This window comes from Ovis canadensis, chromosome 15, assembly GCF_042477335.2.
Source record: "Ovis canadensis isolate MfBH-ARS-UI-01 breed Bighorn chromosome 15, ARS-UI_OviCan_v2, whole genome shotgun sequence".
In the NCBI taxonomy this organism is placed as follows: domain Eukaryota; kingdom Metazoa; phylum Chordata; class Mammalia; order Artiodactyla; family Bovidae; genus Ovis; species Ovis canadensis.
The window spans coordinates 60473279-60500395 of NC_091259.1; the positions used below are offsets into that span (position 1 = coordinate 60473279).

The 27117-nt window shown below is 41.2% G+C and overlaps 1 protein-coding gene and 1 long non-coding RNA gene across 9 annotated transcripts in view; one reads left to right on the plus strand and one right to left on the minus strand.

Annotated features, from left to right (window-relative positions):
* Positions 1 to 2762, plus strand: part of LOC138420030 (uncharacterized) — a 62811-nt gene extending 60049 nt beyond the window's left edge. For 5 of the 7 annotated variants that reach the window (XR_011249159.1, XR_011249164.1, XR_011249160.1 and 2 more), the window contains one exon: positions 2202 to 2666. This is a non-coding gene — a long non-coding RNA (uncharacterized lncRNA). Of the gene's footprint in view, positions 1 to 2201 lie in introns of all 7 variants that reach the window. The other 2 variants (XR_011249163.1, XR_011249158.1) reach the window with 1 other exon arrangement.
* Positions 1 to 27117, minus strand: part of C2CD3 (C2 domain containing 3 centriole elongation regulator) — a 121398-nt gene that overhangs the window by 25418 nt on the left and 68863 nt on the right. For both annotated transcript variants that reach the window (XR_011249155.1, XM_069553014.1), the window contains exons 23-29: positions 24450 to 25052; positions 20684 to 21022; positions 11333 to 11471; positions 9794 to 9858; positions 5968 to 6173; positions 4861 to 4994; positions 2433 to 2594 (exon numbers count right to left, since the gene is read on the minus strand). Coding sequence is in view for 1 of the 2 variants with exons in the window: in XM_069553014.1 (XP_069409115.1) it covers positions 2433 to 2594; positions 4861 to 4994; positions 5968 to 6173; positions 9794 to 9858; positions 11333 to 11471; positions 20684 to 21022; positions 24450 to 25052 (1648 nt within the window). In the remaining variant the exon portion in view is untranslated. The remainder of the gene's footprint in view (positions 1 to 2432; positions 2595 to 4860; positions 4995 to 5967; positions 6174 to 9793; positions 9859 to 11332; positions 11472 to 20683; positions 21023 to 24449; positions 25053 to 27117) is intronic.

A 27117-nucleotide genomic window follows, 5' to 3' on the forward strand; every position in this document is an offset into this window, starting at 1 on the left:
AAAAACACCAATACAGTATACTAACACATATATATGGAATTTAGAAAGATGGCAATGACGACCCTGTATGCAAGACAGGAAAAAAGACACAGCTGTGTATAATGGACTTTTGGACTCAGAGGGAGAGGGAGAGGGTGGGATGATTTGGGAGAATGGCATTCTATCATGTATACTATCATGTAAGAATTGAATCGCCAGTCTATGTCTGACGCAGGATACAGCATGCTTGGGGCTGGTGCATGGGGATGACCCACAGAGATGTTATGGGGAGGGAGGTGGGAGGGGGGTTCATGTTTGGGAACACATGTAAGAATTAAAGATTTTAAAATTAAAAAAATAAAACTAAAAAAAAAAACCAGAACAGTCTGCATATCTTAGAGTCAAATCTAAATTAAATGGGAGGACAAAGCTGATCCTTCTATCACTAGAAGCCACAACTCTATCAAACCACAGTTGATTTACTTAGGTGTTTACATCTGGGTTTATGCCACACAGATTAAATACCTGCAGTAGGAGCATGCAGCCACATGTAAACGTGGTGAAGCTTTAGAAAAGATGTCAACCCAACTGCCCTTGTTTGAGGTTCTGGGTACGGAACCTACTGACACCAAGCTGCAATTTTCTCATCTGCAAAAAAAGTTTGGTAATACTCACCCTGCAGGCCTCACAGGATTGCTGTGACTCAAGTGAAACACTTGTTTTAGGGCTTCGTGAACCCAAAGAAATAATGCAAAATTGACAGTATCTTGTTTCATCTCTATTTTGTAGAGAATCTGTCTACGGCAATGGTTCTCAAAACCTGGCTATAGGACTAGCGGCAGCGTCACCTGAGTGATGCAAATTCTTAGGCCCCATCCTAGACTTACTGAATTAGGAACTTATGGGTGGGTTCCAGCAATCATTGTTTTAATAAGCCCTTCATATGATTCTGATACACACTAAATTTTGAGAACCACTCCTCTAGGGCAGTGGCTTATAGCCTGATGGTTGTAGTCCAAAGGGGACATCTGGAGACATTTTTGGTTGTCACAAATGGGGGAGGAGTGCTACTAGTATTTGGTGGACAGAGACCAGGAATGCCGCTAAATATCCTACAATGCGCAGGACAGGCCCCCACAGACAAAATACATGCTCAGATGTCAAAGGTGCTGAGGCTGAGAGAAACTGCTCTAGAGCAAAGCAGAGTTCCTTTTTCTCTTTCTTCACTGGGTTCCAGCGTGTCATGTGAATGATCTAATAACACGCAGCCAAACTGTTGATGGTTTTACTTGGCCTGCAGTCTCCAGCATCTTACTAACCTGAGAAACTGAACATATTGCTTCCTTATAAGTTTGAGCAGTTCCCCAGTCTATAGCGCAACTGCTCAGTCCATTCTAACCCATGTCCCACCAAAAAAGATTCTGCTAATCTTTCATTTTGTTTTATGAAATCAAATAATAGGTTATTAATTTTTTCAAAAAAAATCCTTTTTTATATTTGTTTTGTCAAATTTCACACATTGTCTTCCTCCCAGCCCCATACCTTTCCATTTGAGAATCAAGTCCAAACTCAGCCTGACACTCAATGCCCTTCAAGATCTGCCTCCCACAGAACTTGCCCTGCTCCTTACATCTTATGCTCAGCTTCACTCTAACTTCACTGCTTTCCCAAACTGGGCTTATTGTTTCATGCTCCTTACAACAGTTTTTTCCTGAACAGAATGCCCTTCTCATTTGTTGACTTGTTCCTCTAAGGACCAGTTCAAATGTGACTTCTTTATATCTTTCCATGACCAACCTAGAATGTTACTCATTCCTCCATGTACTCTTGGCCAGGAAATCTGGAACTCTTATCATATATACATGGTTATAACTATAATGGCAACATGGCTGTCTCCTCTGGGAATGGCAGAGCCATGATTGGAAATCAAGTCTATCTGACTCTGAAGCCAAATCCTTCCCCCTGCACCACTGTTCTTACTAGGTAATCCAGGGGCTGGTCCAGATGATCTATAAAGATCCTTTCAACTCTCACAGTGCTTTTCTGGCTCAGATGCTGACTGAGCTAAGAAAGAGACAGGGAAGCATTAACAGAGCAGATGCTGGTCTGGAAGAACCCAGTGGTTGAGGATAAAGACAGTAGGCAGGATGAGGCTTTGTAAATTGTAGAGTAGATGTGAGGGTGGTTATTTGGTGACTCATCTAAAGTTTCTGTATTTATAGGTTGGCCAGTACTATAGCCCCGAAGGAATGGAAGGCACCAAGCTGAGACAGATTCATCTGTGAAGAACCCTGCGAGGTTCCAGGTCCACCTTGACACTAACATACAACGAAAGCCCCTGCAAAACATCCCAGAGCAGCGGCAGCTGATGGAAAACACACTGCAGGCTGCCTCTGCCCATCCACCTGGTGCTCCACCATGGTTCTCTGCGTCCCTTCTCAGTGGAGTCTCACCTGAGAGAAGTCAGAATGGAGGTGCGCGAGGACAAGGGCGATGCGGCCAGTCTGTCGGCGTCTGGCAAGACTGCCTCTGCCTGCTGCAGGGATTCATGGAATCGGCGGATGTTCTGCACATGCTCTTCATGGCGCGATGTCTGGCTTCTTGTGGAACCGCTTCTGTTGAGAATAAGTGGGGGCAAAATATATTCCCAACCGATGAGAAAACAATAAATTTGTGACAACAAACAACTCACCCTCCTGCCATGGCACTGCCAATGCATCCCCACCACCACAGTCCTGGCTTCCCTGGCTCAAGTGCTTGCATTACAATTACCTCCTGAGTAATTCTGCCTACAGTTTTATTCATTCTCCTTTGATAAATTATCTACCTTATAGCCTCAGTGATTTTTAAAATACACAGATCTGAAATAACAGTAACCACAATATTTATAGAGGACTAGCTTGCCCATTTCCATAAGGAATCCAGCAAGGACTTGTGATATAGGGAATATGTTGAATCTGTAGATCAATTTGGGAAATACTGTCATTTTTACAATATTAAGTCTTCCAATCCATGAACACAGATATCTTTCCATTTATTTAGAACTTTAATTTCTCTCAACAATGGTTTATAGTTTTCAGAGAATACGTTCTGCACTTTTCTGGTTAAATTTATTCTTAAGTATTTTATTCTTTTTGATGGTATTGTAAATGTACTCATTTTTTCAATTTCATTTGGATCATTCATGGCTGATGTATAGAAACACAACTGATTTTATATATTATGTTTTAAAAGTTTCTCAATTTGGGGTGGTGCTGGAAGGATAAATTAGAAGGTTGGGATTAGCATACTAATATATATAAAACTAATATATATATATATATATATATATATATATATATATATATAAAACTAGCATACTAATATATATACACACTACTATATATAAAATAGATAACTGGGAATCCCTGGTGATCCAGCAGTTAGGACTCTGCACTTCCAATGCAGGGGGAACAGGTTTGATCCCCTGCTGGGAAACTAAGATCCCGTGTGCTACATGTTAATGTTAATAAATGTTAATGTTAATAAATGTTAATGTTAATAAAAACATTAAAAAAAAAAAAAGATAGGGCCTCCCTGGTGATCCAGCGGTTAAGAATCCACCTTGCAATGTAAGACACCAGTTCAATCCCTAGTAGCCAGGAGGATCCCACATGCTGAGGAGCAGCTGAGCCCATGCACCACAACCACTGGAGCCAGGGCACTTGGAGCCTATGCTCCGCAACAAGAGCAGCCACCACGACGGGCAGCCCACACACCACAACAAAGAGCAGGCCGCACTTACGGCTTCCCTGGGGGCTCAGAGGTTAAGGCGCCTGCCTGCAGTGCGGGAGACCTGGGTTCGATCCCTGGGTCGGGAGGATCCCCTGGAGGAGGAAATGGCAACCCACTCCAGTGTTCTTGCCTGGAGAATCCCATGGACGGGGGAGCCTGGTGGGCTACAGTCCACGGGGTCGCAAGAGTCGGACACGACTGAGCGACTTCACTTCACTTTACTTCATGGCAACTACAGAAAGCCCATGTGCAGCAATGAAGACTTATCACAGCCAATAAATAAAAAAAAAAGTGAGAATCTACTGTAGAGCACAGGGAACTGTACTCAGCATTTTGTGATAATTTGTAGAGAAAAGAATCTGCAAAGGAATAACTGAATCACTGTGCCGTACACCTGAAACTGACATGGTATTTTAAATCAACTATATTTCAATAAAATTGTATACTGTAAATCAATTATATTTCAATAAAAATTAAAAGAATTGTAAGACATTAAAGTTTCTCAGTTTAAATTTATAATACGGTAAAAACTGATAGTTAAAACCTATAGAAACAAACCTCTCTGAGGTCACCAGTAATTTTTAGGAGTATAAAAGGATTTTGAAGTGGAAATGTCTGAGAACCACTGCTAGGACCTGAGGAGAGTGGGGTGGAAAGAAGCAACCTTAAATCTTAGATTCTATCCTTTGACAGGATGGAATGTACTCTAGCCCTAATATCCATAAGCATATACAGTTAGTTTGGTGAAATGAGAACGCCAGGTGCTTTTTACAAAATAACCTGGCACATAGGTTTGGGAGGGGAAAGGTCATGATATGTTTCTCACATAGCTGATGATTGATTTTAGGCATGAAGGTTCAAGGCCTCTGAGGAGAAACGAGTCCCTTGCACTGAAGCTACCTTTTTAATAGCAGTAAAACTTCTAGTACTTAATTTTATAAAAATTGTTTTCATATGATCTAGGGATTCCCTGGGCTTATGAAAGAAGGTCACTAGTCTTTGCCTGTTTCTCATTTCTCCCTCTAATAAAGGAAAGAGAAATGACAAGCTAGTTTGCACACTTCCGTTCTGGACCCCATCTCTTCCTGTCATCAAGAAATCACTCACGTCCCAGGAGAGGAGAAATCAGCCTCCTTTGATGAGGGGTGAGCAGGCAGTTCTGGAGTCTGTCCCACAGTGCGGCCAGGGAATGCAGCATACACAGCAGAGGCAGGGAAGGAGAAGGCCCTGTATACTGGGATCTGCAGAAGCAATGAGGAAAACGGCACACTTGTTGTCACAAATCCTTTTGGAATAAAGCAGTATAAATGAATTTGTAAAATTTATTGTATATGTAGAACTTACTATTTTCTGTTGAACCCTGTACCAAGCAATTTATATGTATTTTCTCATTTAAATATCACACTTTTATAAGGGAGGTACTATCATCATCCCCATTTCACAAACTACAATGTCAGACTGCTTTTTAAAAGTTGCTTTATTTTTATTTATGTTCTTGTTTCCTCCATCTAGTTTGTGAACCCCTGGTTGGACATCTTACATTTTCTTTACATGTGAGGATAATCTGGCTGTGATAGTTCTTATCTCATGATTACTCAGGTTGATGTAAAGAAAAGGCCCTCCTACAAAGGGGATTATTTAAACTATCATTTTCTCATCCATTCATTTATTCACTCAGTAACTCATCTGATATTTACTGAATCCCACTCTGCCAACCCTGGATCAGGCATGCGTGACACAGTCTTCCCTTGACAGAGCTCCCCTATCTGGGACAGTCTGGAAAATTCTCTTTTCCTTTACAGTAAAACTCCCTGAAAGAGTTGTCTATACTTACTGTCATCAATTTCCCTCTTCCCATTTTCTCTTAAATTTTTTTAAGAGACCAAAGATGTTAATGTAACTTTTTAAAGTTTATCTAATGTGGTTTCAGATTCCACACTGTATCTAACCTTATTTTATTAAAAAAATTGAGATTTAATTCATGTGTTATAAAATTCACCTTTTGAAAGTAAGTGTTCAATTCAGTGGTTTTTCAATAGCATCCATCACCACCATGTAATTTCAGAACATTTTACACTCCAAAAGGTCATGAAGTCAATATAAAACAGAAATGCATTCTGTACAATGGAAAGTACCAAACACATGTAAATTATCTTTTCATAGGTTTTGCTCAGTAGAATCTTATTGGTTAAGGATGTGAATAAAGATACATACCAGTGATCCTGGGTTCTCCACCTCACGTCTTGCTTGCCTTTCTTCTTTGAAATGCATCAAACTCTCCAAAGGGGAGATAGCAACTTTTATCTGCCCTTGGCACTCTCCACTGAAGTCTGTAATGTTGTACCAGCCACAAACAAACTGGAAGCCAGAGAGAAGTGGGGAGAGGTCCACAGAGGCAAAGCCAATCACCCTCTCCTCATCTGTGGGGGAGAAAGAAGAGCTGGGCAGTGTTGCTGGGCACGTCTTGCCACTGGGCTTCGAGGTGGCACACAGAGGTGATTCAGGGGGTGGGAGGGTTCAGTGATTCCACAATCAACGGAGAACACCGATAATGAGGATCAGAGACTGGCAACCACAGCCTGTTTTCGAACTACTGTATATTTTTTTGTATGGTAGGGAAAAGCTGGCAGGGTTGAGCTCTGTCCTCTTGATATAGGCAATTGGAAAACATCCCTTAAACATAAGAGACACTTGTTCTTCTCCCTAGGGCACCAGGTCTCACTGATTTTCCTTAGGGAAGTGGGTCTTGAAAAAAATCACTTGAAAGACCATCACTCTTAGAATTATGAATGATTTGCATTTTCTTATTTATAGTTGTCTGTATTTTTCAAATTTTCTAAAACATACACATGTATTATATTTAATTAAGAACACATATACACACATGACAAACAACCCCCTAAAAAACTTCTTGACTGGACGAGCTACCATGCAATGACCTTTATTTTCAGATTTACTGCTTCTCACTTCTGACATGAAAGTAACTGAGGACAAACAGACCCCTGTCCCTTTACATGCTTCTGTGTTGCATAGGCTCCACTCCCTACACTGAATCAAGGACTGATTCTTCCCAACACGGACACAATTCTCAGTTTTCAATTTGCTGAATAAATCAAGGAACGCAAATTTTCAAGAAGAGTGGTCATGAGTTTTCCGATTTCTTTGACACTGGACTCATCACACACTGTCTAACATTTGTTTACACAGTTTGCTCTTCTCTAGACTGGGACCTACCTAAAAGCTGAGACCAAGTATAACTCACTTTACGTTCCCTGAACTTTCCATACCTGGCATAATATCTTCCTACCCTACAGGAACTTGATAAGACATCCACTGAGTGCATGCGTGAACCAGCCACTGTAAAATGAGACTAAGAAGCAGTGCACTACAACGGCAAATCCAAATGTGGCTTTGACTTGAAAACACATTATTCTAATTTCCTGGGCCTCAAGTTTCATACATAGGAGAAGTGCTGAACCAGATGTAAGATTCTCTTTAACTTGGACAGTCTTAGATTATAGGAACACTTGAAGTCGTGTTTCCCAGAGTAGGGGTCATGTAATTCTTACCCACTGGGTGTGAAGAATGATGGAGAGCCATTGATTTGTTCTCCAAAGATATTCTTGCTTTTCAAAGAAAGCTAATCTTGCTCTCTTTGGTTATCAAAGATGGAACCTGTTCTTGTTATATAATAACTTTAGGCAATCCCACTTGAAGGTTCTGCCTAACATGAAAGCACTTCATCCTAAACATAGTGGAGGAGAAATCCGGCTAAATTGATCATCAAGAAAAAAAATCAGGAGTTCCCTGGTTGCTTAAGGACTAGGATTTCGGGCTTTCACTGCTGTGGCCCAGGTTCGATCCCTGGTCAGTGAACTGAAACCCCACAAGCTGCAACTTAAATTTATTTATTATTAAAAAATTTTTTCTTTGGCTGTGCCACAAAGCACGCGGTTATCCTAGGTCAAATCCACACCCTCTGCAGTATAAGTGCAAAGTCTTAAACACTGGATCGCCAGGGAAGTCCCCTGTAATTAAATTTACTATCAGATTTAGCAGCCAAGCCCCCATTCTCCCTTCGCAGTTTTACGTTCCAGTGATCCTGAACTTCCTGTGTACTCTTTCTTTACTCTAGGCTTTTGTATTTGCTATCCCTTCTGACCATACAATGTCAAGTCCCTTCATTTCTCATCAGAGGTATGCCCCTCAAAGCTTTCTCTAACATCCTAAGTCTGGGTTAGATGTCTGCTACCAGAGCACCCTATATGTCTTGTTTTACTTTTGTATCCCCATCACTTAGCACAGTTCCTGGCATAGAGTAGGAACTCAAATATTTATTGAACACAGCTTGGTCTGGTCTGAGTACCTTTTACAATAGGTTCCTTCAATCTGTGTGGAAAGGATGGAGTTAAGAAAAGGATGGAGTTAAGTAAGTCTACATACACTGAGAGACAGAGCTGGATGAGCTCTGTCCCCCACACCGGGGTTCTACCTGATTGTCTAGGGGTCCTGAAAGGCAGGGAATGTATTTTCTGCATCTCCATACCTAACAGGCCTAGCACTGTACTTTACACATAGTAGGCATAATAATAAAAATAGCTCCATTTATTAAGTGCCAATTTGTCCCAAATACTTTATATAATTATCTTTAACCCTTACAAAAACTGTTGTCATTATTGTTCAGTTGCTAAATCATGTCCAACTCTTAGCAACCCCATGGACTGTAGCCTGCCAAGCTCCTCTGTTCATTGAGTTTTCAGGCAATAATACTGGAGTGGGTTGCTATTTCCTTCTCCATCAAAAACCCTGCGTTGCAGGTTCTATTAGTCTTAATTTTATAAATAAGGAAACAAAGAATTAAACAGGTAGAACAATTTTCTCAGGTTACACAGTCTGTAAATAGCAGAGCCAAGATTTGAATACAGAACTGCATAAGACTGAAGTTTATTCTTTTTTCCTGCTGAAGTAACTGTTGAATTGAGGCAAAGTCTGGTCTGCTTGATAATTTCTGAATACTTTAGACAGAAGACAGGAATAGAACACTAGAGAGGAGTGTTGTGCTGAGCTGAATATAGCAGGAATTCCTTGTAATGATTCAGAGAAGACTGAATTACGGTCAGTTCCTGACCCACTAATGAGGCTGGGCGGGGTTGGGAATCCTTGGCAGCAGCATGGGACCAATCATCAAAACCAGATCCGAGGCATCACTCCCAAAGAGGAGCACAAGAAGGGAGCCTGGTGAGTCGATCTCCTTTACCCCCAGACTACCCTCAGGTCTTTACTAGGTTTTACGGTTACCCATTATGGGCAAGCAAACACTATGATGCTATAGATAACTCAAAATCACTGAAGGTCTGGAAAGCAAGATCCAGCAGGAATCTTAAAGGAGCTAGGTTTGTAAGGAGGCATTCAGTGAGACAAAATTTTCTAAAAGCTGTGAGATAGTTGAATGTCCTAATCACCTTATTTTTCTGAATTATTCAATCTTACTAGTCTGGTGAAGTACAAACGGTAAAGGCTAAACAGCTAGTCAGAACTGGGTTTGAGGAGAATGCCCTATTTGTCCAGTGGTTAGGACTTGGCACTTTTCATGCCGGGACCTGGGTTAATCCCTGATTGGGGAACTAAGATTCTGCAAACCTTGTGTGTGGCCAAAAAAAAAAAGTGAGTTTGAATCCTAGCTCCATCAGTTAATAGATATATGACCTTAGTCAAGCCACTAAACTTTCTTGGGCCTCAGTTTTTATATATATAAAATCTAACTAGCTGTATTTTTACCTTACAAGATTATACAGATATTTCTGAAGGTATAAAAGTATACTGCCATTCACTAATAAAAACAAAGCAAGCAGTCAAACAAAATGATATGGTTTCTAAGGATTTAAATTCCACCAGAGAATGACATGCCATTCTATGAGATCACCTCTAACACACTCATGTGTTCCCAGCACCATGTCATGGTTTTACTTGGTTAAAAAAAGAAAGATTGGTAAATTAATATGATGTGGACTTATTTTATAACCAAAGAAACAGTTCATACCTCCTTTATGCCAAACTTTGAAGACCAGAGTTTGTTGTGGGTCCAAAAGAAGCTCTTTCGAAAGCCTAGTAAGTAAAACAAGCACCATAAATTAACTGTGTAGGAAGCTTCTCTAGTATGAAACCCAGACTTGAAGGGTATCTTAAAATTTGCAAATCACTTTCCTTTCATGCTCATGACCATCTTCTAGGATATATTTTTATCCTCTAAAAGCAGGGGATGGAAGTTCAGAGAGGTGATGTAATGAGTAACTTGTCAAGAACTGAAAACATGCAACCCAGACGTGGTATTCTTTCCCCTAACACTCGTGGCCCCTGTTTTATTGGAACAGGTAAGGATTCTTTTCATGTCTCGTGGTGGCAGGTGGAGGCAGTGAGAAGAGAGGAAAAGAATGTTTATTGAGCACCTACGCTGGGCTTAGCCCTCGGATCGCCTACCTTTGGAGGCAGATTTGGTATTTTAGATACAGTACTGGCCACTATGGCCAGAATTTCTGTAGTTTCCAGTAGCTCACCACAGACAGTACTGAACTGTCACTGCAGTTAGAGCTCCTGACTCAGGTCAACCTCTCAAATTTCAAAAACACTGAACATGTGAGCAACTGCTGAGACTCAACTAGGTACATAAACACTGTGAGAAAATAGCAGATCAGATACCATGTGTGTGGCTCGTGTTGGTGGACAAGAATTAAATTTTACAAAAAGTGATGCAGTGTAAAGATAATCTTAACAATAATTAGTAACAGAACTCGCACTTTTAATAATGATGAAACAGGTAACAGCAGAAAAGGGAGGAGAGCCCTGTGCAGCAGGCCTCTGTGCCAGCCCCCAACCTCTGAGCTGCAGGCCACATGGTTGACAGGACTCCTCCACCTCCTCCGTTTTTGAGCTTTCAAATCAGATCTGACATTTGTTATGTACCTACCATGTACCATGAGGTAATATTCCTAAATTTCATGTAATTTGGACCTCACAATAACTCTGTAAAAATTACCTCAACTTTACACATGATGAATCTGAGGCTCAGAAATGTTATGTAACTTGTTCGTTCACACAGTTAGTGAATGACAGAGATGGGGTTGGAGGCCAAGTCTCTCTAGTTTCAAAGCCCAGGCTCTTTCTACTGCACCAGAAATCTTTCCCAAAGATGCATAATCCACAGCCTTTCTGGAGATCTCCACCTTTTTCACTTAGATAACTTGTATACATTCTTTCACACTTAGCTGAGGTGTCTACAGGGACTGTCTTAATCCACTGTCTTTAATTCCCACTGCCCAAGAACACAGCAGAGCAAATAAGAGGACTCCACTGAATAATTTTTGAGTTGTACTGAGTAGAGTTAAAAAATACCACAACAAAACCTTTAAACCACCACTAGCTGTGAATTCATAAGCACTAGGATTAAATAATTGTTTGCTAAGGAAAGCATTCTCCAAGTCTGCTCAGTATTGCAGTGTCTGTTACATTCCTCGGTTTGAGTCTGTCTCTTGGAATAGAAAGCAGATTCTGGAAGGCTGATGGTACATCATAAAATACAAACCTTGACTGCTGTTGAAAATTCCAGATGGGGGAATCTGTGTTTTCAACCACTTGGGTGTAGACAGGAGATGGCTCATCAGCTGTTACAAAGGATACACAACAGCTGGGTACTGATACTTTCCGCTGTGTCAAGGGGCTCCCTGAAATAGGAAACAGTGAAGTGACTAAACTTTAGGCGACCAAAAAAGAATGTGCTGGAAGCCTCTCATTATACAGGTACAAGAAGAACCATTCCTATCTTCTACCTTTGGGTCTTTGTTTGAGCTATTCCCTGTGTCTGAAATGTTTCTGCTATTGAAACTGTTCTTTCAAGGCTCAGTTCATAAATACCACCCAGTAAGAAACAACTTCTCCCATCTCCTTGTACTCTGTGGAAAACACTGGATTAAGAGGAAAAAGACAGAACTGCAAAGAACCTGGACTTAAAAGTCCAATGATCAGTGACAGCTCTGCCACACACATTCTGTGTGACTGTGGCAATGTGTGACCTCAGGCAAGGCCTATCTTGGCCACTCCCTCTTCAAATGATGTGTATGATATTTACATCTCTTTGGATGTTGTAAGGATTAAAAATAAATAACAGGGCTTCCCTGGTGGCTCAGTGGTGAAGAATCTGCCTGCCAATGAAGGAGACACGGGTTTGATCTCTGGTCTGGAAAGATCCCTCATGCTGTGGAGCAAGTAAGCCCATGTGCCGTAACTACTGAGCCCAGGAGCTGCAGTTACTGAAGTCTGTGTGCTCTAAAGCCTATGTTAAGCAAAAAGAGAAGCCACTGCAATGAGAAGCCTGCACACTGCAGCTAGAGGAGGCCCTGCTCACCGCAACTACAGAAAAGCCCATGAAGCAACGAGGCTCAGCCAAAAACAGATAAAAACAAAATGATTAAAAAATTATCACATAGATGGAGTCACATAGTATATAACCTTAAAAATAATAATAGTAGATAACATATATCACTTGCTGTATGCCAGCATTTTTCTAAGAACTATACATGTATTAACTCATTTAATCCTTTCAACAAACCTGTGAGGAAGATATTATTCTTCTCATTATGTAGATAAAAAAACTGGGGTACAGACAGACTGGCTACAACCTGGTAAAACCAATTTACAAGCATATTTTTGAAAGAGCAGGAAAAACACTGATTCTAATAAAATGGCAGTAATCAAAGAATAACTAAGAGAAATCAATAAAACAGCTCTCATCATTAGTAATGTGAAATGTACAGAATAACACTAATATTACCTTATCTACTGAGCTATCGTCTTAAAAGTATATTTTCGTGAAACTTAACAGTATTACACGGACTGACTTGCTCAGCATCCACCCTCACTTACTTTTACTGTTTTGTATTCCTTTACTGTAGAGATTGAAAGGGTCACCACTCTGCTTTGCTAGAGTATGGATGGATACATACTGGTCTCTATGTATTAGATGCCATTACAACAGATTTGGAAGGCAGACGGGAGGCAGAGGACATGTTCCTTTTCCATTTGCTACTAGCATGGACGACACTGAATTTCCTGCTCAGGGGTTGTGTCTCTGGGTCCCCAGAGGCCCAATGGTAATAGAGATGATTTCCTGATCCCTGGACTGCACTGTTGGCACTGTTATTTCTAACTTAAAAGATCTACTGGTTCTTTCTTAAAAGCTTAGCCTACAGTCAACTCCCTGAGCCCTTCCAGTAACTTGAATACCTTAACATTCTACATTAAACTTCTGTTTAAAACAGCTGGGGTGAGTTGTTTCCGGCAACTAGACTCTCCCTGACGTAGCTTCCATTTCTCTCTTTCTCAGTCTCACCCCTCCTCTCTCTGTCTCCCATTTTGTTTAGTAGGTCTCAAGTTTCTCAACTGATTTCTTCCAATAAAATGTCACAGATCCTCACAGCAAGGGAGATTCTACAATAATCTGTGTCTATGTTTCCCTCACTAAACTAAGAGTCTCTTAAATGCACAGAGGAGGCCCACAGCTCTTATGAATGGTTTGCAGACTCCCTGCTGCCCTTGGTCTGAGAGGGTTGCCAGGGTTGAAGGAGAGAGAGCTACTAAGAAGGAGGAGACACAGAGAGAGGAGGAGAGAGAGAAGCTGCCTCGTGTGTGTGCAGCGTGTACCTGCGGAGAGCAGCATCTGCTCAGGTCAGTACTGAGAGGCCAGCAGAGAGCCACCTGGGGTTCTGGGAGACAGGACTCCTCGGTTCCGGTGTACTCTGCACTGATTTAGCGTGATATATTGGGTGCTTCATTCTGACCCTCTGGGTCAAGTTTCTTCATGAGAAACACATACTCTCAAATTACTTCAATAATTACCTACGATAAATTCTATGATGCTAGATACCTACTAATACTGCCCAGATCTCTCTCATACCTCAACCCTCTCTTTTTAGATTACTATTTTTGAGGCTGCTATTTGCTAGAGGTCGTGAAACAGAAGTACTATTTCTACTTTGGAAAAAATTTTTCCTTATTCAGTCTTGAACAGAAACACTCCTTTCAGCCAAACAGGCGGGTGATAAATCAGCTTGGGAGAGCAAGTCTCCCCTTGCAGTTGGAAATCTGGCTGGGCCTGTTTCCCTTCCTGAAAAAGGTCAAGTTCTGAAATACTCTGGGAGGCAGCCAAGATGAAAACTGCTACACCTCCTACTGAATTGGGACACACACTGAGAGCAGTTAAGAGGACTTGAGATGAGCCATCTTTATCATTTATGAGTTTTCACTGAATTTTCTGTGTTTCACCTAAGTGTGGAAAGTAGTAGTTTCATGCATCAAAAATGGCATAATTTCTCCAATGAGATTAAAACAATAACTCCTTATTTTTTTAATTTTTAAAATCTTTTGGCTGTACCACACAGCATGTGGGATCTAGTTCCCTGACTAGGGATCATACCAGTGCCTCCTGCATTGGCAGCTCAGAATCCTAACCACCAGGGAAGTCCCATAACTCCTTATTTTAGTGTTGATAAGTTTTCTTATCAACACTAAATTTGTGCTGATAACATCCCTGATAATCACATAAGATGGGTCTCTATCTCTAGTTTACAAACAAGGCAACCAAGGAACAGAGAGGTAAAGTGGCATGCTCGTCACATATCTGGTCAACTGGAAGGTTTCCTAACTCCTATTCCAGGGATATTCCATTGCAAAAGTTCTAATTAGTTCTACCTGGTTGAAAGAAAAGCTCTCCTTCTGGCCTGGAGTAAACAGATGGAAACTTTCCCTCAAGCAATGCCCAGATTTGCACAGTAGTAAAAACTTGGCTCAGTTTTGCTAAGCTCTCATTAACTGACCCCTGCTCTGTGGCTTACATGCACAGATGAGTCAGGTCTGATTCTTGATCTGGAGGCAGACACACACAGATCGTTATAATACAGTACGATAAAGACTACACCAGAAACACAGGGGGCTATGGGAACGCAGAAGGACCCCTAACCCTGCCTGGGTAGTTTAAAGAGAGCCTCTAAAGGCTGATGATACTGGAGATGGTTTTGGTTTTCACTGGGTATAATTTAGATGACCTCAAATCACTTTCCCTCTCTGTTCCTTGATGGCTTCATCTGTAAGACAGGGCTAGAGATACTGGTCACGTCTAGTGTATGTACACAAATCTTATGACACAAATCTTATGAGTACTGAAGCTGATTCTTGAAGGTTCCTCAGAGTTTTTCCTAATAAAAGTATCCAAGAAACTCTTGTATTTCAGAACCAGGACCACAGTGGGGACTATACTGTCTCAGGTGTAAGGCATAATTCAGGGCTGTTTATGAAGCCTCTGCATTCAGCTTTGCACTAAAGAGTCATTTGTTTCCTTCATCAATGAAGATGCTTCTAAGGCATGAGAGGGACGGACACACTGAGAACACTGCTGAAGGCAGGACGGTCAATTTGGATATTAAAGAAGCATCTACCCAGAACTTTCATAAGAACTTGGCAATTTATAGCTGACTCGCAGCGCGGGATATGCTGCCCTCAGCACCATATGCTTAGAGATGATCTTATAAGACTATTACATTTCACAGTCAAAGAAAAGAGAAACGGGTTGCCCCAAGTCACTATACAAGTTAATGGCTTAGCTAGGGCCAGAAGCCAGTCTTCTGAATCCCATTCCAGAAGTCTTCCTATTATATCATCATTTGGAAGCACATTTCATAGAGATGATGCGCAGGTCTGTACACTAAGGGCCCAGCACATGGCCTGAGTGAACCATCAATATTTGCGGGGGAAGGACTATATGGGCCTATCACTGCAAGAGTAGGACGTGGGAGACAAGAGACCTCTGAAAGTGTCCACTCTGATGCTGAATCTGCCCCGGCTAAACAGAAAGAGGCAAAAGAACAAGTGATTTACAGAGTTGTAACTCATGCCAGAAATACAAGAGGCAGTGAGTACCATATTCACAAACAAAAGGACATTATGGCTGCTTAGCTGCATCATGAAGGCACAGGTATTGAGACACAGAAATAAACATACAGTCCCTGTTCCCAACGAACAGGCAGCCTAAGGAGAGACATGTTAAGAAACATTTTCAGTACAGAATAATAAGTGATATGAAGGAGGAAACCTGTGTAGGGATGGTGGTGGAATAAGAAAATTTTGGGAACAGAGAGGAAAGTATTCTACTAATAGAGGTGGTCAGTAGGCTGCAAAGTGTTAGTATCATCCAGTTTACTCCTGAAGGATGAGGAGCAAGTTCACTGAATAAGAGAAGCCATACCAGGTAGATGAAAGACCGTGATCAAGGGTAACATGATAGAGGATGGGGCACTGGCAAAAAGCAAATTGCCTAATATAAGAAACAGTGAGAGATGAGGCTGGAAAGACTAATTAGGCCACACAGCAGTACTCTGCGTGCTAGGCCACTGTGACTGCAGTGACATGAAGTCAACAAAGTATTTTAAGTGGAGAGATAAGGTCACATTTGTTGACCAGACATAAGATAATCTCAGTAGCAGAATGAAGATACTGAAAGAGAATACTGTTCACAGCAATCGTTGAGAGGGCAATCCCATTAATCTAAATTCTTGAAGCCTGAACATGCAAGGAAGCAGTGAGAATAGAGAAAAGGTGATATAAAACTTTCTGGGTAAGAGTACATGATCCTATACCCTGTACTGGATACAGCAGGAACTTAATACCTATTTGTTGAATGAATCTACTAATCCCTACTATCCTCTGTTAAATTCCACATAAGCAACTTTCCTGCAGAAGCAAAGTAGAAAATCAGAGAACATATTAAAAGGAGAGAAAGGGGATTTGAACAAGGTCTCTGCTTCCTCATTTAATATTTACTGCTTATATTATGTGTTAGACACAGTTTGAGGTGTTGAGGATTTAGCAGTCAATAAATCAAAAAACTGCTGTCTCTGTAGGACTTAATCTTTTTCTAGAAAGACGGAAGATAAACAAAATACATTATTTAAAGGCCTTTATGTTTAGACAAACATAAAGCAGGAAAAAGGGATAGGTATTGTTGGGGGAGGCTGTAAGTTTAGACGGGTAACCAAGGAAGGTCTGGCTGAGCCAGCGATTTCAGTAAAGCCAGGCCAAAAGTGAAGAATGTTCCAGGCATACAGTGAACATCAGATTCAAAAGGCTCAAAGCAGGAGTCTGCCTATACATTTAGGAAAAAAGCAAAGAGATCAGCATGGCTGGAACAAGGTGACAGAGAGAAAGAGCAGGATGCTGGGGAAAATTTGGTAACTGGTACCTGGGGAAGGGAGAAAGGAATCTAGGCTAAGAAAGGTGAATGAGCCAGGGACTGGCTTGCTATATATTATGACTAGAAGGGAAAGAAAGTCAGCATGGTGCCAACACTGTGTCCACGGCCCCTCTAAAATCACGTCAATTCATCATATCCCCGTATCTGGGTTATCAGCTCTTAGGGGACAGAAACCGTGTGCCATTTGCTCTGCGCTTTCTGTACCTGGCACTGGCCTAGCATTTACTACTTGCTGAACTGAACTACCCTTCTTGCAACATAAGCACAGGACTGGACACACAGTACATAATTACCGTGGTAATACAGAGTGTAAGCAGGACTACATGATAAACACAGATACACTGATAAATACATCCTGAGAGGCAAGGTAAAGACTCTGTGTACTAGACCAAAGAGCACAGGATTTAGGTGAAATTCTTTTAGGTCAGGCTTTAGGATTAAAATTCCAGCTCTATAGAGCTTATCAACTGTGTAACTCAAGTCATTTCAGTTTTGTGAGCTTCACTTTCCTCATTTATAAAATGGTTATATACTGTAATCTGCTCATAAAATAATCCTTTGTGGTAAGGATTAAAGTGAAAGTCACTCAGTCTTGTCCAACTTTGTGACCCCATGGACTATAGAGTCCATGGAATTCTCTAGGCCAGACTACTGGAGTGGGTGAAAGTGAAGTTGCTCAGTCGTGTCCGACTCTTTGCGATCTCATGGACTGTAGCCTACCACACTTCTCCATCCATGGGATTTTCCAGGCAAGAGTATTGGAGTGGGTTGCCATTTCCTTTTCCAAAGGATCTTCCCAACCCTGGGATCGAACCTGGGTCTCCTGCATTGTAGGCAGACGCTTTACTATCTGAGCCACCAGGGAAATCAGGGTATCTTCCCAACCCAGGGATTGAACCCAGGTCTCCTGCACTGCAGGCAAATTCTTTACCAGCTGAGCCACAAGGGAAGCCCAAGACTACTGGATAGTGGTAAGGAATAAGTGAGATAATTAATGTTCAAAAGTGAGAATAGAACTTGGTACAAAGAGATGTTCAATAAATTACTGCTAATTGTCAAGCCATATTTAAAAATACAATCTTCTAACTGAGAAGTTATAAGCATATTTTGCTCTTTGCAACATGGAGGCAACCCCTAAAATGGAACATAAGCATGTTTTTGCAAATTAAGTTTTATTTTCAATGCAAAAACAAAAAAACAAAACAATTTTTGCAAAAATCAAAGCTTTTTTGTGCTTTCCTTAAATTCATTCCTTATCAGACTTGTCACAGATGGGCTGCATTGGTAGAGCAGCCAAAAAGTGAAAACTGTTTCCTAATTTTGTGACTCATGCAGCACCTCAGTATCTCTAATACAGCACAGCAAGACTGTATGTGGAGAAGACTCTGTCCTGAGACAGAACGCTTCAAGGTCTCTGACACACAAAGGTGATGAGAAGGTTGAGAACCTCAGGGTCTTTGTAGAAGCTTATAATTCTGGATGTAACATTTGTTGGTAGTATGTATATGGAGAAATAGAAATAAAGATAGGCAACAGTTACTGTGAACATGAATTTTGTTTCTGTTCCAAATAAGGATACACAGCAAAAACTGAGAGGCAACACAGAATCTGTAGGAGCCAAGTAGGAAGGCCAAATCAAAAGATATATTTTGAAATCTTCTGGACTTACAAAGCTATGGATTTTTAGTTCTCAGAATAATCACACATCTCAGAACTGATAATCAAAGCCATTTACAGATGAGAAATTCAAGACAAAGAGAGACAATAACTGCTCAAAGTCACAAACATACACGACTTATTGCCTGGAAATACAGGGTTGAATATATTCCTACTAGAATGTAAGCTTCATAATGGCACTATTATTGTCATTTTGTTCACTGCTTTATCCCCAGCACCATGGACAGTGCTCAAACAGCAAACAGGATATGTTTTGTTGCTGAATGAATGAATAAATGAATGAGATAAGGTCTCTGGTCTTAAAACAGCTCCTACCTAGCAGAGAAGAAAATCATGCAAATGTTAGCATTAATGTATGCAATATATGCTATGATAAAAAGGGCAAATAGGTGGTGGCCCACATCAAGGAAACTCTGGTAAATGGTGATGTTTGTGCTGAGTCTTGAGAGAGGAATTGGAATTAAGTAGGCAAAAGAGTAAGGTGATGGCAAAAGGGAAAATTTTAGGAGAGATTACAAGGCTGAATACAAGTAGGGCAAGGGCGAAAAAAATGTAGGGCAGGGGTTCTTTGTGCCATGGATTACTTTGGCCATCTGGGGAAGTCTATGGGCCTCTTCTAGTAGTAGTTTTTTGTTTTTTTTTTTAATGAATAATGTAAAATACATAAGATTACAAAGAAATCAAAGTTACCAAAACATTAAAAAACTGTGACACAGCAATATACGTGTTTTATTAATATATAACAAGATTAAGTTTTAGGTTTAATAATTACTTTGGTTTCAGACATGACTGAGCGACTGAACTGAACTGAACTGAATAACTACTGAAATTCTGAAGTAATGACAGGAATAAACGACATGCCAAGATATCTGCAGTAACTAAAATGGGATATGAAAATACCTGTGATTTCTACTGTTGACAGCTTCATGCTGCTGCTGCTAAGTCACTTCAGTCATGTCCAACTCTGTGTGACCCCATAGATGGGCAGCCCACCAGGCTCCCGTCCCTGGGATTCTCCAGGCAAGAACACTGGAGTGGGTTGCCATTTCCTTCTCCAATGTATGAAAGTGGAAAGTGAAAGTGAAGTTGCTCAGTCATGTCTGACTCTTCCCGACTGACCCCATGGACTGTAGCCCACCATGCTCCTCTGTCCACGGGCTTTTCCAGGCAAGAGTACTGGAGTGGGGCGCCATTGCTTTCTCCTACTAGGCTCTATTGCCTACACTCACAATTGGAAGAAATGTTCAATTTTAGTTGCTGCTGTGCTACTGTTTAGTTGCTGAGTCATGTCCAACTCTGCGACCCCATGGACTGTGGCCTGCCAGACTCCTCTGTCCATGGGATTTCCCAGGCAAGAATACTGGAGTGGGTTTCTATTTCCTCCTCCAGGGGATCTTTCTGATCCAGGAATTAAACCGTGTCTCCTGCTTGGCAGGCAGATTCTTTACCGCTGGGCTACCTGGAAAGCCTCAATTTTAGTTAGAGGTTAATAAAAATAAAGATGTAATTATTTTCCTATCCAAGATCACCTACCCTGACTTTAGTCCTTGGATTCCTGAGGGCTTATGGATCCAGTGCTAAGAATCCTTGACCCTAGGTGTATAATGAAGAGGGATAAAGTTGGTATGAATAGAGACCAAGGTGGAGATCTAACAGAAATTTCAGAGACACAGTAATTTAATGGATGGTGAAAAAGGAAAAGAGGTGCATCTAAATTGATACTCTGGTTTCTGGACTGAGGAATTTATGATATACAAAATCAAGATAACTGACAAGGCCCACTTAAGTTCAGAAAGGCTTTCACACTGCTTAAACCTTTAGGCTTGAAAAATATAATTATTATTGATTAAGATGATTAGTAATTCCTCCAGACTCAGTCATGATTAGAAAGATTTATGAAGACAGGACTTTAGCCCGCAAAGTCAGATACCTGTTTATAGATAAGTGAGAAGAACATACCTTTCAAGCTTAAGTGCATTGCTCTCTCTACCAGAATGCTGACTGTGAAAGTTCCATCTGACTCAGGAGGGCCCTCCTGGGCTGCGCAGACTTCAGCTGTGGTGTTGTTGCAGGGGACCTGGGTGGAGGCTGGAGACTTCCGGTGGCCATGTGGTGGAGAGAGCTGGATCTCATCAATTCCTCTGGGGACCTGCTCAGACTCACTGTGGCTGCTGCAGTCCATGGAGTCCAGCTCATGAGTGGGCCCAGGGTGTGGAGAAAGAGAGGAAAGAACCACATGAACTCTCAAGGCAGCTCCTGAGAGGTTGGAAGCGTTTCGTCCAAATAGGGGATAAATACCTGCAAGAGGATGGAGGAGAATAAATTGAGGCAAGCAGGGACACTTTCTAAGCCTGGAGATGTTCACTGAGGGTGCTCGTGGTCCACTCTTGTTTGGTAGGGCCACAGGCCCTAACATACCAATTTGCAAAAGAAACTGTTAGGTTAATATACACTGTGAGAGACTTTACTGTCTCCCCCGCAACCCCCCAACTCTATCTGAAATAATGGAAAGCAATGAGAGGCTGGATTTTAAGCCAAAGCTGAATGACTACCAGGTACAGCTGCTATAGAAGGAATCCATGAGCTGAGGGGGTAGCTAGACTTAAATGACTTTTGGAGTCTCTTAAAAGTTTTAACATTTGATGAAATCAAGAGTAGCCTGTCTTTTCTTCCATAAGTCCTACTGGTTCCTCTTCTTAGGCCTCTTATTAGGAATCTGACTTGATGCTCAATTTAGCCTGTTTCACCAAATATAGGTTTTAGCAGTAGCCCTGAAGATCATTTGGAAGGGAAAGAGGAGGCGGTGGCAGGAGGCAAAAAGAAAAGGGAGTCTGTTGAGTATTTTTTATGTGCTAGAATCTCAGAGCAGTTAAGTAACCTGGCGAAATGACTTTTCCAATAAGTGGCAGATTTAAACCCCGGGATATAACTTTTCTGGTTTGCTGGGTATTAACATGAGATTTTATTTATAGAGCAGAGGGCACTAATAGTTTCTTCAGAATCTCAAAGTTTGCTTCATAAGACTCATTCCAATTAACAGGGCAGCAGAGGATGAGATGGTTAGATAGCATCAGACTCAGTGGATATGAATCTGAGCAAATTGCAGGAAACAGTGAAAGACAGGGAAGCCCGATGTGCTGCTGCAGTCCATGGGGTCACAAAGAGCTGGAAATGATTTAGCAACTGAACAACAAGAAACAATTCAGGAAAATGGACTTTACTGATTCAGACTGCTATAAGAGGGAGTCTTTCCTGTCTTTTTCTGTTTTTAGGCAATCTGTTTTTTTCCCATGCAATGTGTAGATTATTATGATTATAACAGGCACAAAATAAGGGCAAGTCATAGAAAGGAAGATACCAAAAGCAACACTGTTACCTCCTTATCCTCAAGTAATTTAATAGTACTTGGAAAGATGGTTGGATGGATGATTAGATGAACTGATTGCAACCCATTCAATAAACATAAAATGCTACACTTCGTATAAGGCCCTTTTACAAGTGGATAAAAAGCTGACAGGAGTGAGGGGGGGAGAAGAGTTACTTATGTTCAAGTTCTGATCCTTAAATCTATATTCAGTTTTCCAAACCTACCTGCTTCAGCCGAGTGAAGTTATAAATAAGCCTATTTTTATGAACTTTAGTTCCAGTGAGCTCTGCATACCTCAAGGATTCTTTCTGTAGTCTCTCTGAAGTATAGTCTGTCTGAAGCCCAGACAGAACAGGACACATAGAATTTGATAAGGTGCTCACCAGAGTCAGAATTATACCTGCTGGGTCCAGAGAGAATCAGAAAATCTAGGATGATCACCCTGATAGTCCTCCTTTAGCTTGGGCTACCTGCTCGGTAATACGGTAGGAGCACAAGGCTAACAGAGCTACGACAGCGTTGTGACTCAGTTTCTTCAACTGTATAGTGAGGAAAATTACCTTATAGGAATGTTAAGGTACATAAATATGACATTTGTAAAGAGTATAAGGTCCGTCTAGTCAAGGCTATGGTTTTTCCAGTGGTCATGTATGGATGTGAGAGTTGGACTATAAAGAAAGCTGAGCGCTGAAGAATTGATGCTTTTGAACTGTGGTGTTAAAGAAGACTCTTGAGAATCCCTTGGACTGCAATGAAATCCAACCAGTCCATCCTAAAGGAGATCAGTCCTGGGTGTTCATTGGAAGGACTGATGTTGAAGCGGAAACTCCAATACTTTGGCCACCTGACGCGAAGAGCTGACTCATTGGAAAAGACCCTGATGCTGAGAAAGACTGAGGGCAGGAAGAGAAGGGGCCAACAGAGGATGGTTGCATGGCATCACCGACTCAATGGACATGGGTTTAGGTAAGCGGGAGTTGGTGACGGACAAGGAGACTTGGCGTGTTGCAGTCCATGGGGTCGCAAAGAGGCAGACACGACTGACAGAGTGAACTGAACTGACCTGGAAGAGTCTAGTCTGGTCATCTTCAATTCATTCTGTAGCATAGCTGCCAGACTTATTGTTCTAGAAAGTAAAGCTATGTCACTCTTCTATTCAGAACTCATTAAAATAGCTTTCCATAGCTCTCAGAAAAAAGCCTAAACTCTCCTGCTTAGAAGAGGCTTCCCACACAATCCTCCTGCTCACCTCTCTAGCTTCATTCTCCACCATTTCCCAACCTATATATCCTGTGATCCAACAGCACCAAATTACTTACAACACCTAAAATGTATCAGGCTGCTTCCTGACTCTATGCCTTCACCCATGCTATTCTCGTTTAGAAAACCGTTTCCCCCGCCTTTTCTTGACTTATTTCTAAATCCTTTGAAACTCAGGTGAAGCATCACTTCCACTGACATGTCATCCTTGGACCAAAGACCTGTTGTGTCCCTGTGCTCCCACAGCGCCACTGAGAATACCTTTTCATAGTTCTTACACTTTACTGTATGTGTTTACTACTCCACCCCCCCATTAAACAACAAACTCATTAACTATTTTTGACTCTTTTGAATTCCCAGGGTCATGTACATAGAGCAAATACTGAACAAACGCTTGAAAGAAAAGCACTCATAATGCCACTTGCAAAATACTACCTTTTTTCCTTTCTGTCTTGTGAACCAGTTAATTATCATGTAGATTTTCTGATTCCAAGATGTGTTGACCAGAGAGAAAGGACATCCTAATCTCATTAGCAGGTACACTTCTCAGTGTATTTAAAAACCAACATTTTAGATTATCATATAGGCTCTTATACACGGGATTATAGGTAGACCCTAAATTCACTCATTCTTATTTCACATGTATTAACTGAGGACTTAGTGTTCTAGGCACTGTGTTAGGTGCAACAATCTGATGAATTTGGATGTACTTTAAGGCTACAAAGTTCAGAGCCAGTTCTTAGATCTTAGACCATATACCTTAGGCTCCACTAAGGTATACTGTCACTAGATAATGCCCTTCTTAAAGCAGCTAGCAGACCTCTTTCGGAAATCTCTTTACTTTCAAGAAGCATTACTAAATTATTATTAATCTTTCAACATGCAATAATGGCCAGAATACTTACTAATATGTGACCTTGGGCAGTTACCCAACCTACCTGAGCCTCCATTTTTCATGACTGAAAAATGAGTTTGATATCTATCTTATAGATTTCTGGGAGGACCAAATAAAATAATGTCAGAGAGGATATCTCACGTGGTGCTTGTCACAGAGCAGAGGTGCTCAAACCACAAGAGCTAAGGCTGTTCATCACTTACCACTGACAGTGAGTGTCCTTGCTGACCTCTCCCCAAGTCTGGTCAAGTCCACATAGGCTGAGCCAATCCAGCTGTCTGTCTGGTGGGGCCTCTCCACGCTCTCATTGCCATAAGCCCGCCACACCTGGATCTCTAACCTCTCCTCTCTGAAGTACCAAAGCAGTGATGGGTTCCTCGTGACTTCTGCTCTTTTGGATGCCTTGAAAGTAACCATGACCTGCTTTTTGTTTGTAGATTCCTTAGGCTTCTTGAGAGGGGTCCAAAAGCCTTCGTGATCATATAGCTTGTAGCGGAGGTAGCAATATGTACTCTTATGAATGTGGTTGTGGCCGGCAAGCAGCACACAATGGATGGGCAGCCAGAGCCTCGGGGTGGAGATGGTAACAGTGGCTGGCTCCTCTTTATCCATCTTGACAAAATCCTTCAGATTATTCTCAAAGCTCCAGCCCAATAGCTTAGCAGCTTCCAATACCCGCTCTCTGTCTCCAGGATGGGTGAAGGAGACTGAAAGCTCCAGACCACCAACAATCTTCTGCATGAGTTCCAAGCCATGAGGCAGGCCCCCCTCTTCTGGGAAAACGATAGGATACCATCCTGTGATCCCTTATGAGAGAAAAGAAAGTTTTTCAATTATTGTTTTATAAGTAAAAAGACTTTCTGCCATCACCCTGGTCCAATATAGAAAAGAAAACATAAACCCACAGTGCGCTGAAGTTTGTTTCATCTGACCGCTGAAAGACAATGAAATCAGGTGGAAGAACAAAGGTTAGGAGCCGGAAGATCTCAATTTTCTCCTTGGCTCAGCTCAAAATTAGTGGTTCAGTCTGGGTAAGCCATTAATTTCTTTTAGCCTTATTTCATTACCTGACACATGGGAAAAACAGTGCCAATCTTGTTTACCAGACAAAGTTATTATGATTGTCAAATGAAATAATGGTTCTGCAAGAGCTTTGAAAGAGAATTAAAAATGTGAAATATTATTATGATACGATGAGTACAATGGAGAAGGCATGGGACAGGATCAGGAGATCTGAGAGATGTCTAGCCACAGGTCTTTGACCAAGGGAACTGCCACTTACGGAACACATACAAAGGACCAGGCACTAGACTTCAAAATAAAAATTTTAAATATTAGCTACTTGTTACTGGGTATCTACTATGTGTCAGAAATTCTCTTATGCTTTATACATATTGCATTCTAAACTGCTTCAGTTGTTTCCAACTCTTTGTGACCCTAAACTGTAGCCCGCCAGGCTCCACTGTCCATGGGATTTTCCAGGTAAGACTACTTCAGGGGTTGCCATGCCACTCTCCAGGGGATCTTCCCGACCCAGAGATCAAACTCATGTCTCATATTTCCTGCACTGGCAGACGGGTTCTTTATCACTAGCGCCACCTGGGAAGCCCTTATACATATTACATCATTTAATTTTCTTGGTAACCCTGTCATGTTCTGAGGATTAAACAGGACAATAATCCACATTTTACAGATGGGCAAATGAAAGCTCAGAGACCTTCCCAAGTTGTTACAGCTACCAGGCAGTAAAGCTAGGATTTGAATCCAGGTATAGCTGGCTTTAAAGTCTACAGTCCACCTATTATAAGTTCATAATATCTTATCTAGAATCTTCAGGATCAGATTTGTTTACACTTTTAAAAATGTTCAGATCTTAGAAAGGTAATATGGTACATAAATTGAATACTATGTACTACTCAGTGGTCATGGAGGTCAGGGGTTGGTAAACTTATTCTGTAAAAGGGCAGATGGTAAGTATTTTCGGCTTTTCGGCCCTATAGTCTCTGTTGCAGCTATTCAACTGTAGTAAGAAAGCAGACATAGACAATATGTCAATGAATGGGCACAATGTGCTCCAATAAAACTTTATATAATCAGGAAGTGGCCCAAGTCAGAAATGAAGCCTAAACAGTCTCATGTCAGTTGGTGTCAGGTTTGGCTGCTTATCTAATTTAAAAAAACTTGTAATTTTCTGAGTTTTTTGGATTTCATAATTATGTCAAGCAGTTTATAGACTGGTATAATATTCACAGCAATTATCTGAGATTTTATTAATTAAAATTACAGATTAGAAGATTCAGACTTATTGAGATGAATTTGCCAAAGGTCACTTACGGTGTTATGATTTAACGCATTTAATTTTGGGGGGCCTTCCAAGTTTTCATTTATAAAATGAGGATGCTGAAATGAGAATGTAGATCTCCAAGACTCCTTTTAACTTTAGTCTAAAAACCTACAGCTTTGGTTTAGTAATTTCTCATCACTGGGTATTAATTTCCTTACAACCGAGTGGTTCTTAATATTATTTGGTCACAGATCCCTTTGGCGGCAACGAAAGTTGGCCCAGAAAAATGCTCAAATATAAATCCACAAAGAATTTCACACCATTTTAGCACTTAAGAACTGCTACACAGGACTGTTCCTCTGGCTCTGTGATTCTATAATTGAGATTACTGGCAGGAGGAAACAAAACAGAATGTTCACTTTAGAATAACTGACTATAAAGACAAATGCTACATTCCAAATTGTCAAAAGGTTTATTTCCAAGTGGTTAAATTTAATATGTGAAGCTGGATTTCTCAGATGGTGCCTATTTGCTGACACTCTGTAGTAAGTTTCAGAAGGAAACAAACCATGTGGCCAGCCCTGTGC